This window comes from Rhinatrema bivittatum, chromosome 9, assembly GCF_901001135.1.
Source record: "Rhinatrema bivittatum chromosome 9, aRhiBiv1.1, whole genome shotgun sequence".
In the NCBI taxonomy this organism is placed as follows: domain Eukaryota; kingdom Metazoa; phylum Chordata; class Amphibia; order Gymnophiona; family Rhinatrematidae; genus Rhinatrema; species Rhinatrema bivittatum.
The window spans coordinates 256,060,797-256,078,348 of record NC_042623.1 but is presented as its reverse complement, the minus strand read 5'-3'; the positions used below and the strand labels follow the sequence as shown (position 1 = coordinate 256,078,348).

The window sequence follows — 17,552 nt, the reverse complement described above, 5'->3', positions numbered from 1 at the left end:
ATGGAACAGCTTCCCTCTGAGGAAAGGCTGAAGAGGTTAGGGCTGTTCCGCTTGGAGAAGAGACGGCTGAGGGTGGATATGATAGAGGTCTTTAAAATCATGAGAGGTCTTGAACAAGTAGATGTGAGTGTTATTTACACTTTCAGATAATAGAAGAACTAGGAGGCATTCCATGAAGTTAGCAAGTAGCACATTTAAGACTAATCAGAGAAAATTCTTTTTCACGCAACACACAATAAAGCTCTGGAATTTGTTGCCAGGGGATGTGGTTAGTGCAGTTAGTGTAGCTGGGTTCAAAAAAGGTTTGGATAAGTTCTTGGAGGAGAAGTCCATTAACAGCTATTAATCAAGTTTACTTAGGGAATAGCCACAGCTATTAATTGCATCAGTAGCATGGGATCTTCTTGGTGTTTGGGTAATTGCCAGGTTCTTGTGGCCTGGTTTGGCCTCTGTTGGAAACAGGATGCTGGGCTTGATGGACCCTTAGTCTGACCTAGCATGGAAATTTCTTATGTTCTTAGGAATGTAGATATGCTCAGGGCATAATTGGACGAGCTTATAAACATGCTCTTTACATAAATAGGGACCTACTTTTTATCCTGAAATCTAAAGATGTATCGATGAATCTTACTTGTAGTCTCACATATTCATTACAAGTTTATTTGCCCTTTTTTTGTGATAAGATTAATAAATGTGGACATTCTGACTTAGGAAGATTGGTGATGTAAGCAGTTCCTTTTTGCATAGAACTTTAAAGATTTTCTGCCTTTCATATCGAGGGAGTTTCCTGTATTTTGAAGTAAGTTGCTGCTACTTTTTCCTTGTGAATAATTTTCTTGTCCTGTTACTGCTTTTTCCAGATCAATTTTTTTTGTTTGTTTTTAAATATTATATGAATCTTTCCTGAGAAACTCTCACCGAGCATCCAGGGTCAGTCATGCCAAAAACCTGGTGGTTAAACATGCTGGGTGTGAACAAAACAAGGGGACCTTGCATGCACATCTACTCAAGAGAGAAGAGTATGACAAAAAACTACCCCGGATAAGGAACGCTATCTTACAAGAGCTCACGCTATGCGATTGCTCAGGATCCTTCCCAGTTGCCAATGTGAACAGAAGTAACTAGGCAGAGCAGATGAGACACCAGAGCTGTTGCTGACAAACTTAAGTTATTAGGTGCAAGCATATGGTCAAGATGTTTTTCAAACTTCCTTCCATGTGCACTCTGTACCTGTATTAGTATGATGCCTGGAGTGTTCCACTGACAATTTATAATGATTTGAATAACTCCCTCACATTATTCACCTTTTATACAGTAATAACAGCTCCCCCCCACACTGAAACATAAGATCAGAAGGAAAATAGGGGCCCCCAATATGTAATTTTAAAGTAGGGAAACCAATTACAATTAAACATTTTGATCTGGAATTCACTGCCAGAGGATGTGGTGAAAGCTATTAGTGTAGCTACATTTAAAAAAGGTCTGGCTAAGTTCCTGGAGGAAAAGTCTACAAAACATTAAGGTGAAGTTGCAGAAATCCAGTTTCTCTCTGGCATAAACAGCATGGAATCTATTTACCTTTTTGGGATCTTGCCAGGTACTTATGACCTGGATTGGCCACTGCTGGGAACAGGATACTGGGCTTGAGGGACCTTTGGTCTGACCCAGTATGGCAAATCTTCTGTTCTTAAGTAAACTCTAGCACAGGGGGGGGGGGGTGTCATAAAATAAGGCTCCCTGGGAGGTAGTCGGGAGGCGCAATCTTAAGAAATATTTTTCACAGAACAGGCAGAGGATGCATGAAATTTCCTTCCAGGACAGGTGGTGGAAGCAGAAGCTAAAACAATAATGTTTAGATTACTTACCTGGTAATCTTCTTTTCCTTAGTGTAGACAGATGGACTCAGTACGAATGGGATAGTATCCGCGTACTAGCAGTTGGAGACGGATCTGACGTCAATACGGGGGCATATATAGCACCACAGGAAGCGCAGCGACTCAGTAATCTTCCTTGCAAAAGCTGTTATGGATGTGTGTACTGACGCTCAGTGAAAAGTGAAAAGTGAAAACAGGATTCCCCTGACCGATTGACAGTGGCTGGAGACCGCCAGCATTCCCAACCGGAAAGCGTTGACACCTGGTAAAGTGCACGCTCTCATGTAAACAAAGGCATGGCTTACCTGGAACCGGTGAAACTCATGCACACAGGCAGCGGGGCGGGATGCTGAGTCCATCTGTCTACACTAAGGAAAAGAAGATTACCAGGTAAGTAATCTAAACATTTCCTGGCGTGTAGCCAGATGGACTCAGTACGAATGGGATGTACAAAAGCTTTACCTCCCACCTGGGCGGGAGGCTGCCTGAGGACCATGCAAAACCGCCCTCGCAAAAGCTGAGTCCTCCCTGGCCTGGACGTCCAGACGGTAGAACCTGGAAAAGGTATGAAGGGAGGATCACGTCGCTGCTTTACAGATGTCTGCCGGAGACAGCATCCGTGATTCAGCCCAAGATGCCACTTGGGCCCTGGTAGAATGAGCCTTGACCTGCAGAGGCGGAGCCTTCCCAGCCTCCACGTAGGCGGCTCGAACGACTTCTTTAATCCAGCGGGCGATGGTGGGCCGCGAGGCCGCTTCACCTTGCTTCTTCCCGCTGTACAGGACGAACAGATGGTCCGTCTTTCGTAGGTCTTGTGTAAGTTCCAGATACCTGGGCAGCACTCTGCCAATGTCGAGATGGCGTAATAAACGACCTTCTTCAGATTTCTGCAAACCCGCCGTGGTAGGCAAGGATATGGTTTGATTAAGATGAAACTGTGAAACCACCTTAGGCAGAACGGAGGGAACCGTACAAAGGTGGATAGCCTCTGGAGTGATCCTAAGAAAGGGATCACGGCAGGACAGTGCCTGTAACTCGGAGATGCGGCGTGCTGAACACACCGCCAGCAAGAATACCATCTTCAAGGTGAGAGAACGAAGAGACAGGCCCCGAAGGGGCCGGAAGGTGGATCCGGCGAGGAAATCCAAAACGAGGTTGAGGTTCCACAAAGGCACAGACCACTTCAGTGGCGGACGAATATGCTTGACTCCTTGCAGGAAGCGAGAAACATCCTGGTGCCTGGCGATGGTCTTGCCATCCCTCCTGGGACCATAGCAAGACAACGCAGCCACCTGAACCTTGATGGAGCTGAGGGACAGACCCTTCTGAAGCCCATCCTGCAGGAAATCCAACACAATGGGGATAGTGGTTGCATGTGGATTGGTGCCATGAGTGTCGCACCATGCTTCAAATACTCTCCAGATCCGGATGTATGTGAGGGATGTGGAAAACTTGCGAGCCCGGAGGAGGGTATCAATCACGGGCTCCGAGTAACCCTTCTTCAATCGAGCCCTCTCAAGGGCCATACCGTAAGAGAGAATTGAGCCGGATCCTCGTGAAGAATGGGACCTTGACGTAGGTGGTCCCGGAGAGGAGGCAGGGGAAGGGGCTCCCCTGCCAGTAGCCTTCTCATGTCCGCGTACCAGGGTCTTCTTGGCCAGTCTGGTGCCACCAGAAGAACTAGGCCCCGGTGTCTCTGAATCTTGCAGATGACAGCGCCCAGCAGAGGCCACGGAGGAAAGGCGTATAGTAGAGTCCCTGGGGGCCATGGCTGGACCAGGGCATCGATGCCGGACGAGAATGGGTCGCGCCTGCGGCTGAAGTATCTGGGTACTTGAGCATTGGACTTGTCCGCCAGTAAATCCATGGCCGGAATCCCCCAATGATCGACAATCATCTGGAAAGCTGTGGGGGACAGCTGCCACTCTCCTGGATTCAGGCTTTCTCTGCTGAGGAAGTCTGCTGTGGTATTGTCCTTCCCGGCAATGTGGACGGCGGAGATGTCTCGCAGATTCGCCTCTGCCCAAACCATCAGCGGGGCGATCTCCAAAGATACTTGTCGGCTTCTGCTTCCGCCCTGCCGGTTGATGTAGGCCACCGTGGTGGCGTTGTCGGACATCACTCTGACCGCTCTGTGCCGTAGTCTGTGAGCGAATCGAAGGCATGCCAAGCGGACTGCCCGGGCCTCCAGGCGATTGATGTTCCAAGTTGACTCCTCTCTGTTCCATCGCCCTTGTGCGGTGAGTTCTTCGCAATGTGCTCCCCAGCCGCTCAGGCTGGCATCCGTGGTGAGCAAGGTCCACATGGGCGAGGACATCCTTGACCCCCTGCTCAGGTGGTTGGACTGCAACCACCACCGCAGCTGGGTCCGAACTCTGGTCGGTAGAGGAAGGTGCGTGGAATAGTCCCGTCGACGGGGGCACCACTTCCAGGGTGGATGCCATGAGACCCAGGACCTGCATGTAATCCCAAGCCATGGGCTGACTGGCTCCCATCAGATACTGGAGACGTTGCCGAAGCTTCCACCGTCTCTTGGTCGTAAGACTGACAGTGTTCGCCCGGGTGTCGAACTGTACTCCCAGATACTCTATGGACTGGGAAGGCTGCAGACAGCTCTTGCTGAGGTTGATCACCCAGCCCAAGCTTTCCAGAAGGGTGATCACTCTGTCGGTAGTCCGCAGACTCTCCTCTCGTGATTTCGCCCTGATCAGCCAGTCGTCTAGGTAGGGATGGACTAGAATCCCTTCCCGACTGAGTGCCGCCGCTACCACTACCACCACCTTGGTGAATGTCCGTGGCGACGTTGCCAACCCGAAGGGCAGAGCCCGAAACTGGAAGTGGCGGCTTAGGACCTTGAAGCGTAGGTAGCGCTGATGATCCGGATGGATTGGGATATGCAGGTATGCCTCTGACAGGTCCAATGCCGTGAGGAATTCCCCTGTTTGTACTGCGGCCTTGACGGAGCGTAGAGTTTCCATGTGAAACTGCGGGACGCGTAAGTAGTGATTGACGGACTTGAGGTCCAGGACAGGCCGAAAGGTACCCCCTTTCTTGGGTACCATGAAATAGATGGAATAATGACCAGAATTCACTTCCCAGGCAGGTACTGGGATGATGGCTTTCAAGGACAGGAGCCTCGCCAGTGTAGCTTCCAATGCTGCCTTCTTGTGCGTGGGACAGGACGATTCCACAAACTTGTCCGGGGGGAGACTATGAAAATCCAGGTAATATCCCTCCCGGATCACGGCGAGGACCCACTGGTCTGACGTAATCTCGACCCACCCTGGGGTAGAAGAGGGCTAGCCTGCCCCCTATGGCTTCGTCCCCCAGATGAGTCTGCGCATCCTCATTGGGAGGCGCGGCCGGGACCCGAGCCCGCTCCCCTCCGACGCTGCTTGGCCCGAAAGGACTGATTCCTGGCCGGAGGACGTGGCGCCTGGTAGCGACCCCTGTAAGGAACAAAGCGCTGTGAACCCCTGCCCCTGGAGGGCCTTGGAAAGGCGCGCTGGCCCCTTCGGAACCGATCTTCCGGCAATCTGGGCACTGGAGAGGTGCCCCATGCACTGGCCAGTTTGTCAAGGTCGCTGCCAAAGAGAAAGGAGCCTTTAAAGGGCAATCTAGTGAGGCGTGTTTTGGAAGGCGCATCCGCTGACCATTTTCGGATCCAGAGCTGCCTCCTGGCGGCCACGGAGGATGAAATCCCTTTAGCTGTTGTGCGGACCAAGTCTGATGCTACATCTGTAAGAAAGGAAAGAGCGGGTTCCATGTCCGCCGCTGGAGCGTTATTCCGAACCTGTGACAAACAGGCACGTGTCACCACCGTGCAGCAGGTGGCGATCCGCAAAGATAAAGCTGCCACCTCAAAGGTCTGTCGCAGAATGGCGTCCAGTCGCCGGTCATGAGGCTCCCTGAGGGCTGTCCCCCCTTCCACGGGAATGGTAGTGCCCTTGACCACAGCGCTAATCAAGGCGTCCACCTGAGGGCATGCCAGCAGCTCCTGTATAGCCAGCACCAATGGGTACATGCCCCTCAGCGCCCGACCCCCTTTGAAGGCAGCCGCTGGTGCCGCCCATTCCAAATCGATCAGTTGATGTGCCGCATGTAAGAAAGGAAAATGGCGGGCTGTAGGACGAAGACCTTCCAGCAGGGGGTTCTGCGCCGGGGGCACCGAAGCCCTGGGACCTGTAATATCCAATTCCGCCAGGCACCGAGACACCAGGTCGGAGAGATCCTCTTTAGGGAAGAACCGCCTCATGGTTCTATATGGCTCAGTCCCTGGAGGAAGGTCCCCTTCGTCCGGGAGCTCGGATTCGTCCGGCGAGACCTCCTGGTCCGACTGATCCGGACTGTCCAGCGGCGGGAAGTGCCGCTCGCGATAAGGGCGTGATGGCCCAGGAACCGGATCTGCAGGAACCCCCACCGCAGCAGCAGGCGCAGCCACCACAGGAATGACAGGAACAGCCGGAACCACCGGGCCAGGCTGGGCAGCCGTTTGCATCTGTACAAAAGCATGAATTCCCTTAAAGAGATCCACCCAGGAAATCGAAGCAGCCTCTAATCGCCGGGGTACAAGCTCCCCCGGGATTCCGGATTGGTCGAGACTGCCCCCTAACTCTGGGGTAGCCCCTGGGGAACTGTCCACAAACCGTGGCTGGTCCAGACCACAGGGTCGCACGGCCACCTCACATTGGGCACAAAGCGAGTCTGAGTCATCACTGCGCGTGGTCCGAAGCTGGCATGCAGAGCAGAGGCCAAGGGCAGCAATGCCCGAGGTAGGGGGCGCCGGCGCCGCAGACTCCGCTGCGTCCCGCTCCATCGAGGGACAGGCGCTCAATAAGAAAAAGCGGCAGCAAGCGGCGCTCAATACAACAGGCGCTCAATAATCCTATGCGGCAGCAAAAGGCGCTCAATACAACAGGCGCTCAATAATCCTATGCGGCAGCAAAAGGCGCTCAACAATAATATGCGGTTAGCGCTAGACGCACAGTGTGCGGGCAATAGGCTCTCAGTCATAGGCGGGCAGCCATACACGCTCAATATGCACTCAAGAGGCGTTCAGCACTAGGCGGCCAGCAATATACGCTCAATATGCATTCAATAGGCTGTCAGCAATAGGCGGCCAGCAATATACGCTCAATATGCATTCAATAGGCTGTCAGCAATAGGCGGCCAGCAATATACGCTCAATATGCATTCAATAGGCTTTCAGCAATAGGCGGCCAGCAATATACGCTCAATATGCATTCAATAGGCTGTCAGCAATAGGCGGCCAGCAATATACGCTCAATATGCATTCAAGAGGCGTTCAGCAATAGGCGGCCAGCAACATACGCTCAATATGCATTCAATAGGCTTTCAGCAATAGGCGGTCAGCAATATACGCTCAATATGCATTCAATAGGCTGTCAGCAATAGGCGGCCAGCAACATACGCTCAATATGCATTCAATAAGCGTTCAGCAATAGGCGGCTAGCGTTATACGCACAGTGGCATGCAATAGGCACACAATAAGCCAGAAACTCAAAAGGAGGAGGAAAAGCCGCGCCCATTACGGGCACAGAGTACCTGAACCAGGCCCAAGATAGCGTCCTCCCACAGCGTGCCACGCCGCCGATCCTCTGTGCTTCGGAGACCCGTAGGAAGAGCGGTGCACCTTACCAGCGTCGGCGCTTCTCGGCTGGAACACAAGCGGTCTCCGGCTGCGGGGGAAGGGAGCACCTCGCCACCGCGATTGAGGATATGCACCCGCTACCTCGTCCACGCCGGGACCGAGGGCCTTGTAGGCTACACCCGAACGTCGCCCGGGGGCTATGTCACTGCCGCGGCTCGGCAGGACCGAGGACTTTCCCACCGGGGGAGCACGGCAATCACCCCGGGAGCTCGCTGGGGGAGGAACCCGAGGGTATCTACCGCAGGAGCGCGGGGCTCTAAGCCTGAAGAGGCAAGAAACAACAAAGTAGAATCTGAAATGAGAAGAAAGAGAAAAAAAAAAATCAAAGTAGTCTTGGAAAGCACGCTCGACTAGCGTGCAGGCACTCCAAACTGCTTTGGAGACGGAAATTACTGAGTCGCTGCGCTTCCTGTGGGGCTATATACGCCCCCGTACTGACGTCAGATCCGTCTCCAACTGCTAGCACGCGGATACTATCCCATTTGTACTGAGTCCATCTGGCTACACGCCAGGAAATGGTGAATGTTGGAAGAATTAAGGAAGGGAATTATTGCTGGGGGACAGGTCAGGGAGGGATGTGAAGAGGAAATGAATGTAGTCTTCCTCCCTGGCTGAAGTCAGCAATGCAAATTGGATTGTCTGGAAGCTTATTCCTCCCCAAAGTCCATCTACCTTATGTTCTGCAACAGCTGTGAGGGGACCTAGGGTGGAGGTAATAGAGAGGCCAGGATATGGGTTGCATGAAAGCCGTATGGGAAGGGGGATCTGCATATGAAATAGTGTGGGGGAACTAAGGGGACATGAAAGAGCCAGCAATGAGAGGGTGGTGTGAGAATTTATATGGAGGTAAGCCAGAGATGGTAATATTTGGGGGGGGGGGGAAAGGAGTGAGGAGGGTAAGAGGTGGTGAAAGGGAAAGGAGAGCAACAGAGCAAAAAGTGTGGGGGAAGGAGAAAACCATAGGTAAAGGAGGGAGAGTGAGGGTAGCAGTAATGAGAAAGAGCAAATAAGAGCCAGAGGTATGATTTGGGGGGGAAAGACTGGAAAGCTGGAAGGTTTGAGAGTGACAAGCGATGGAAGAAGTATGAGAGATGTGGAAGTGGTGATGGCTGAGAGTGAGACAGAAAGGAGCAGAAGCACAGAAAGATTTATGTGAATACATTTGGCAACTTATTCATGCAATTTTCCACCTGCTTATGATTTAGCTCATATACTAGTCTTCTCCAGTATTGTTAGACGGTCTGGGTGAACGGAGGGGAGTTTGGGCAAAGTACTAGGAAAGTTTTGATAATTGGCGACAGACTGCCAATACCCTCCACCAGTTCACCCAAACTAATTTCAAGTATGCATGCATTGAGGCATTATATTTATTTATTAGCTTTTATAGACTGACATTCGTGGGTACATCATGCCGGTTTACAATATAACTGAAGGAGGAAAATACAAAAAACCAGGGTAGGGGAGCAGTGAGGAAGAGAGAAGGGGTGGGAAGGAAGAAGAGAATAGATTTATTCATAATTCTTTTACAAATAAAATATGAATATGGCATTTTGGGATGTACATTGCTTTGATTTTTTTTTTAGAAAGGCAATTCATTAAACTAAACCATTTGCTTTTTAGACCACTGCTGGATATCGAGCAGAGTATGTCTATTGTCCAAAATGACTTCAAGGTTATTGACCTCAAAGTTAGCTTCTAATAATATGGAACCCAGAATTTTGTACAAGGAGAAAAATAATCCTGTGTGCATTACATTGCACTTAGCTATATTGACTTTCATCTGCCATTTAAGCACCCAGTTCCTTGCCCTCACAAGATCCCCCTGTACTTTCAGTCTGTGTTTTGATTTTGAATATATTTTGCATAATTTATAAGATGAGCTCACTCATTGCTCCCTTTTCCAGATTCATTAATGAATAAGTTGAATATTGGTACCAGAACAGATCTATGGGATTCGTCACTGCTTAACCTCTCTCCATTGGGAAAACAGGACTATTTAGATCTACTGTGTCCTATCCTTTTAATTAAATACCATTCCACAGTAGAAAATTGCCTCCTATTCCATGACTTTAATGTGTGGGTCTGTTAATTGGCTTCTGAAAAACTAGACATACTGTATCCACATGCTTCTTTACACTTTTAAAGAAATCTAATAGATTAAAGCATGAGCTTCCTTTACTAAATCCATGCTGGCTCTTCCTTATGATATGTTTACCTGTAAACTCAGTAATTTTGTTTAACAGCCTCTAACATTTTACCTGGCAAATACATCAGGCTCAATAGTTTGTAGTTTTCTGGATTCCTCAGAGCCCTTTTAAAAAAGGGAATTGTATGGCATGGTAGAATTTGTTGTTTGAGGATGTGGTTAAGGCCACCAGTATGGCTGGGTTTAAAAAAAAAAAAAAAAGTTTAGACAAGTTTCTGGAAACTAGGTCCATTAATAATTCTTAGCTGGGTATGCTTGGGGAACACAAGCTTTATTACTAGGATTACACTGGGATCGCATCTCCCAATTAGGATCTTTTGAGTACCTCTTCCAGGTGAATTGAATTGGTCAAGGTTGGAGACTGGATGCTGAATTTGATGGACCAATACCTGACCAGCCTGGAATTTCTTATGTTTTAACAAACTTTTCTCTGGATTGTTTTATCCAGTATTAATTCTGTGTTATGCGCTCAAGTACCATGTCTCAGCAAAATGGACTACCTTTCCTGACAGATGAAAGTCTTGTATTCTATAGTATATCCTTGAACTGTACAATATAGCTTTCAGTACTGACAAAGTTGCAAAATTAATGGCAAATGAGACTGCTCTTTCTTGTTGTGGTTAGGTAAAGCTGCTGGGACATCAGAAATTCTAGTAAACCTTAGAAGCCAATAAAAAAAAAACCAGACAATTTTATTAGCATTAAAATACTTCAGCTTGTGTATAATCTGTACATCTTAGGTACCCAAGTCATTCAAGTTTTGGTTAGTGCCTCAAAACACCCAAGGCAAAGTGCTTCTCATCATAATTTTATTTTAAAATGTGAGAAACATGAATGATTTTTCCTACACATGTCCATGCCTCAGCATCTTTGATACACAGTGACATTACAATCACCAATCAATGGCTAATGAGCTTTAACAATGTTCAGTATCATTAGCTACATTAGCCTTGCTAGGATTAACATAAATTGACCCAATTTAAAAAAACAAAAATGTACAAAATTGTCCATGTAAACGTTTTGGGTCCAGGACTTCTTACCAGTATGATAATCCATCCCCGTGTTATATATCACTGCACCATTAACACTTCAGAGACACTAACAGTGCAATTCCTTGGCATTATGCCTCAGTACACTCGTAGAATACACTGATCCTTTAATGCACACCATGGTGTGTAGTTGCTTAGAAAGTGGGTATGGTTTCTGTCAGTCAAATTATGGGTTCAGGCAACTGACTAGTCATCATCATACTTTATTCTCACACACAGAATAAGTAAAATAAAGTTTAACAGATGTAAACTATTTATTGAATATTTGCCACCAAATATTGTTAAATACATAATCTTGCAGCTTTTTTGTTTTCAAGTTAAAATGTCAGAAACAGAACACCAATATTTACAAATCTTATAAGGAATGTTACATAATGACACATTAAGGCGTAAATTCTTTTGGCTTATAATTCTGAAAAGAATGATAATAGCAAAAAGTGATGCAAAATCTTCGTGAGATTATGATTAAGCTACAATTAAATCTTACAAAAATATGGTGTAAGCTGGCAATAATCCCATTTGACATCCTGGCATTACGTCCCTCAACAGGAACGATAATTTATACAGTCAAACTTTAAAATTTACATATAAAAGGTAGTTCTTTCCACCACTGAGAATTACAGCTTGTCATGTACAGTTTTCAGGCTACAGTTTTAAAGGTCTGGAGTATCAAGTTGGTTTGATGAATTAGTCTGTTGGCACTTATGAACACATTTATTGCCCTGTGATAAGAAAAAAGCAAATAAATTAACAAATAAAAGCATGGATAAAACAAACCTCAGACAGTCAATATGCTTAATATTTTAAAATGAAACAAATAGCGTATTCTGTGTACTACACTAAACAAAGCCTTGAGTTGAGAACTGTACAGTGAAAATTCAGTTATAATGCATCTGAAAAGAGAGACCTTTGCATATTTATGCTTCTAGTCTGCATAAAACATTCATTTAACTTGCATATCAGGGAGTTATTCAGAAAGTCTGATATGTTCTGGGATACTGCCACATATTGATTTTCAAATTTTCCACATTTTTTTTTTTAAATCCATAAGTGAATTTCTGTTAAGAATGAAATCTTCATGAACCTTAAAATCCTGCATTCCATTTACAAAGGGGCTCTAAAGATCTATGCCCCACGCCGGTACTGCCAGTCAACTAACTGCATATGCTTGAGGAACAAATTTAAAAATGGTCTTTACACATGAACTAGTAGACAAACCAATATGAAATGAAGCAGCTGCATTTCAACATATGAACTGAAAGTACAACCTTGTGCTGCATTCTGTACATCAATTCCACAAACTCGAGATGACCTGATCATTCATGAGGGTGCATTTTCAGGAATATTTTCTGTACTAGTCTAATTTTTGTTCTATTCTATAAGGTGGTCTCAACTTAAATGCTATATCATCGAAATAAGCAAACATCTTTTTGAATTTCCAACATATCTTATTGGAATTAGTTTTCAGGATACGTGCTCAGAAAGTCTGTACTCCTGTTTCCTTGCATGTCTTACAATTAAAGACGGGTTTGGGTCTTCCAACATTGACTGGTACTGTACTTTCATGGAGACACAAGCTAGTTCATGGAAAATATGGTACAACTGTTTTCCCAAGGTTTCCTTTTTATTACATGTATGCAAAAGCATTTTTACTACAGAAGAGGTAGTTAAGTCACATTTATTCAGATTAGACAGACACATTGGGGGGGGGGGGGGGGGGGGGGGGAGTGAGCTCCTGCCACTCCAACCTTTTGGTTTTGAGAAAGCAGAGAGGGCAGACAAAACACTGTAATAAAAGGTTTTCAACATACATCCAAAAAGCATCTACTTACTTCCCATCTTTAAAATAGGTTTTCAGAGTATCACTGAAGCTTTTGGAATATTTTACAAATTCTTTCTTTTGATGTTCAAGTGCCTAAAAGTATAACAATTAAAAAAAAAAAAAAAAAACCAAAGATCAATTTTGGCCCAGTGAAAAAAAAAGTTTAGCAGTACAAGAAATAACCTGAGTACACATTTGATAGCTGATGGGGTGGGTAACAGAAGATGAGTAGCTAGAGTGACGTAAGGAGGAACATTTGTACTTCAATTGTAACTGGCAACAACAGGGACCAGCTTTGGGATCAAAGATGACATGAAACTACCACATCTTATGAGGTGGAGAAGCCTCATAAGAACAGTTATGTCAGCACAAAATACAAAAATGGCTTTACCTTGAAACTTGATGTAAAAAAATGAAGCCATAAAAAGGTCTTAAACAAGCAAGAGACAGAAACATGGGAGCACAAAAAGATCTGAACAAGGACTTTCTACCTTGCACTTCAAGTGCCAATATTTGTGTAAAATATACTGTGTAAATATGTATATTTCAATCTAAAGAACACACCAGTGAATTATTTAAAATTTAATCAAACATTGCCTGTAGTAGATGAGGCATCAAATGTGAGGCTTCACCATGAATATCATAAGTGAAGCACACCACCCCTTATATTTGCCAATCCTTTTTTTTTTTGTGAATACGCAAATCCTTTCCAAAAACAAAACAAAAAAAAAAAAGCCACACATATAAATCTTTAATTCTTATTAGACAAGATGCCATTCCTATTATAAAATTTCAATACTACACTTCCCAGAGACCTTCTCATTTCCGCTATCAACCCAATTAAAGAAGAGCAGAGTGGGGTCACTACATTTCATGTCTTGGTACTCCATGAACTTTACATTCTTCATTTTCACAGCTTAACCTAACACTGTTCACCTACCCTGCGATTCTGGTATTGATATTTCTTAAAGACATTGTTCACGGTATCAAGAAGTTCCTTTATTGCGCTGGCAATATCCCTGTTTAGTAATGGGGAAAAAAGAAAAAAGACAGGCAATCCCATCAGTTTCATAATTTGTAGCATTGATCTATAATTGCCATCACAAAGATTACATGTATAATATAGAAATTAAAACTACATACGGCAAAACAAAAATGTATTCCATAAGATCAAGTGACCTTAGTATTATAAAAACCAGTACTTAACCAATATGAAACTTTAGACTTCACTACTCTAAACAATGGAAAAAAAAATCAATTTCCTCTTATGATAAAAATAATTTAGGTCATGCCTAAATGGGCAAAAACAGTTAGAATAAGGAAAACTGATGAAGTAAGTTTTTGATTTAGGATCAAGCTGCTTTTTTTTCCTAATGAAAAATACATTTTCAATTAAAATTCTAGCAGTGTCTATCTTGTTTTAAAGAGTTTAGATTATAGATGAGAGACTCCTGACAAACATGACATACTAACAAGAACAGATCCTTCTAACTCTGGAGGGTACAAACCTCAGCCAGCACAGGTGCCATCTGCAAACTAATTTTAGTGAGTGAATATAGACTTGTAATACAGCTAGATTTCTGTTAAATAACCCTACCTTTTCAGAGAGCTATAACAAGATCACAAATTGATTACAGAGTAAATATAATAAAAGTAAATTCTAGAACACACATTTTTTACCTTTAAGGCCCATAGCTGTAACCTCTAGATCAGCGATTCTCAACCAGTGTGTCGCAACATACTGCCGGTGTCCCACTGCTCCGGTTGTACTTCCCTTCTCCCTTTTTCCAGCCCCCATGGGCCAATTGGAAGCCTCCTTTCTTCCTGCCCCCAATGCCCAATGGGAAGCCTCCTTCATTCTTCCAGCTAATCAGAAGCCTCCTCCCTTCTACCTGCAATGGGAGTAGGGAGGAAGCCTCTGATTGGCCGGTGAGGCAGGAAGACTGGGCAGTGCATAGCCCGGGGGTGGGAGGAATGGCAGTGTCTAACCCAGATGAAGCAAGGCCGCCATGGGAGCTCATCCCCATGGCGTCGAAGAAGAACCTGACCAAGCAAGGCCAGCACGGGAACCCATCCCCGTGGTGGTGAAAAAGGCCTGCCGGAGTAAAGCCACAGCGGAACTGGAGCCAATCCCTGCAGCGAAGGAAGAAGAGGTTTGGCGGTGAGAGCTTCTGTGTGAGGGTGTGAATGGGTGCGAGAGCATGTGTGTGACACTGAACGCTTGTATATAAAAGAGCACATGTGTGTGCGTGCTAAGGAAGAGGACTGAGAACAGAGCTTCAGTAGCCCTTCCTGCTTCTGGTGTTTGCTATTGGCCTAGAAGGGGTAAGGGTTGCTGGAGAGGGTAAGTAGGTGACTAAGTTTATTTTCTTGACTGGCTGCCATTTTAATTATTGGGTATTATGCAATGTCTGCCGTTTTGAAATATTTTATTGATATTTGGACGTTTTAATATTTTTATGAGTTAATTGTTGGGTGTTATTCTATCAGCTGTTTTGTAACATTTGTTAGTATAGTTCTATAATTATTTCTGTGTGGGGCTCTATAGCAACTTGGCTTATTCTGTTTTCCTAACAGGAGGTGTAGGGCCTGGTTTAATATTTGTAGAGTTGCCTTTTCATAGATATAGTGTTACTGTTTGAGTGAGTTTCATAATGCAGGTGTAACTTTGTGCGGATTAGTTTGTGCGCAATATTACAAATCTTGAGAGTTTGTTAGGTACTATATTTCTCTTTCGAATTTCTCCAGGTTCGCACTGCATGCAGAGTGGCTTTTTTGGTTTTCCATTCCAGTTTAAGAACATAAGAAATTGCCATGCTGGGTCAGACCAAGGGTCCATCAAGGCCAGCATCCTGTTTCCAACAGAGGCCAAACCAGGCCACAAGAACCTGGCAATTACCCAAACACTAAGAAGATCTCATGCTACTGATGCAATTAATAGCAGTGGCTATTCCCTAAGTATAGAAACATAGAAATGACGGCAGAAGAAGACCAAATGGCCCATCTAGTCTGCCCAGCAAGCTTCACACATATTTCCTCTCATACTTATCTGTTTCTCTTAGCTCTTGGTTCTATTTCCCTTCCATCCCCACCTTTAATGTAGAGAGCAGTGATGGAGCTGCATCCAAGTGAAATATCTAGCTTGATTAGTTTGGGGGTAGTAGCCGCCGCAATAAGCAAGCTGCACCCATGCTTATTTGTTTTACCCAGACTATGTTATTAGCCCTTATTGGTTGTTTTTCTTCTCCCCTGCCGTTGAAGCAGGGAGCTATGCTGGATATGCGTGACGTATAAGTCTTCTCCCATGCCGTTGAAGCAGAGAGCCATGCTGGATGTGCATCGAAAGTGAAGTATCAGGCCCATTTGGTTTGGGGTAGTAACCGCCGTAACAAGCCAGCTACTCCCCGCTTTGTGAGTGCGAACCCTCTTTTCTTCTCCCCTGCCGTTGAATCAGAGAACTATGCTGTATATGCATTGAAAGTGAAGTATCAGGCTTATTTGATTTGGGGTAGTAACCGCCGTAACAAGCCAGCTACTCCCCTCTTTGTGAGTGTGAATCCTTTTTTCCACATTTCCTCTTGCTGTTGAAGCTTAAACTTGATTAATAGCCGTTAATGGACTTCAAGAATTTATCCAAACCTTTTTTGAACCCAGCTACACTAACTGCACTAACCACATCCTCTGGCAACAAATTCCAGAGCTTTATTGTGTGTTGCGTGAAAAATAATTTTCTCCGATTAGTCTTAAATGTGCTACTTGCTAACTTCATGGAGTGCCCCCTAGTCCTATTATTCGAAAGTGTAAATAACCAAGTCACATCTACTTGTTCAAGACCTCATGATCTTAAAGACCTCTATCATATCCCCCCTCAGCAGTCTCTTCTCCAAGCTGAACAGCCCTAACCTCTTCAGCTTTTCCTCATAGGGGAGCTGTTCCATCCTCTCATTTTGGTTGCCCTTCTCTGTACCTTCTCCATCGCAACTATATCTTTTTTTGAGATGCGGCGACCAGAATTGTACACAGTATTCAAGGTGTGGTCTCACCATGGAGAGATATAGAGGCATTATGACATTTTCCGTTCTATTAACCATTCCCTTCCTAATAATTCCTAACATTCTGTTTGCACCATGACAGTCACATGTTTAGTGTGTTTGTCTTCATATTTATAATGTGTTTTCTCTGTATTTGGTGAAGGTCAGTTCTGGGTGTGACCCCGAGGTGAGGTATTTTACTAGCATGTAGGCTTTTGTATCAATCTAATTGTTGTGTTTTCTCAATAGGATATGCATTAGTGGTAAAATTACTGTCTTTTCATAAGGAAGGCTATTGTGCCTGGTAGTAAAGGGAGTTTGTTTTGCTTTTACTGAGATGTCACCAGAACCAGAATATCCTTTTTGTATGGCGAGTTGTACAGGGTAATGCCTTCGTTCTGCTCTGCACTCATTGCTGGGGGTCGAGGGGGTTCCTCTGGATGCAGAGTACATGTTTACATTTAGCACCATGACAGTCACATGTTTAGTGTCACGCATGTGAAATGTCAGGTGTGTCCCAGCCAAAAAAAGGTTGAGAACTACTGCTCTAGATCACCTCAGTTTTTAACTTCACAAGCATTCAAGCAGAAGGGTCTCTTGGTGATAACTGGAGTCTAAAGTGTTTAAAGATAGTAGATCTAACATATGAGGCTATGCACTAATATGTTAATATATTCGGGGGTGGGGTGGGGAGGCGGCAGAAAATAAGCAAATATGTTCAGGAATACCTTTTTTCCAACTGAAGCTAGATTTGCCTTTTAAGTCACAGTAAAAAATGGTAAACTAAATATATCTTACAAAAGCTCTGACTATCTGGAAGACCATAATATTCTCCACCCCTCTCAATTTGGCTTCCGTAAGTCTCGTAACACGGAAAGCCTATTACTTTCACTAACTGA

At 45.2% G+C, this 17,552-nt stretch overlaps 1 protein-coding gene across 4 annotated transcripts in view; it reads right to left on the bottom strand.

Moving 5' to 3' along the window:
- Positions 1–10,987: 10,987 nt before the first annotated feature.
- The window catches only part of PDCD10 (programmed cell death 10), a 30,601-nt gene continuing 24,036 nt past the window's right edge, over positions 10,988–17,552 (bottom strand). For all 4 annotated transcript variants that reach the window (XM_029615009.1, XM_029615010.1, XM_029615011.1 and 1 more), the window contains 3 exons: positions 13,563–13,641; positions 12,633–12,715; positions 10,988–11,522 (listed from right to left, as the gene is read on the bottom strand). In XM_029615009.1, the coding sequence (XP_029470869.1) occupies positions 11,441–11,522; positions 12,633–12,715; positions 13,563–13,641 (244 nt within the window). In that variant the 3' untranslated portion in view covers positions 10,988–11,440. The remainder of the gene's footprint in view (positions 11,523–12,632; positions 12,716–13,562; positions 13,642–17,552) is intronic.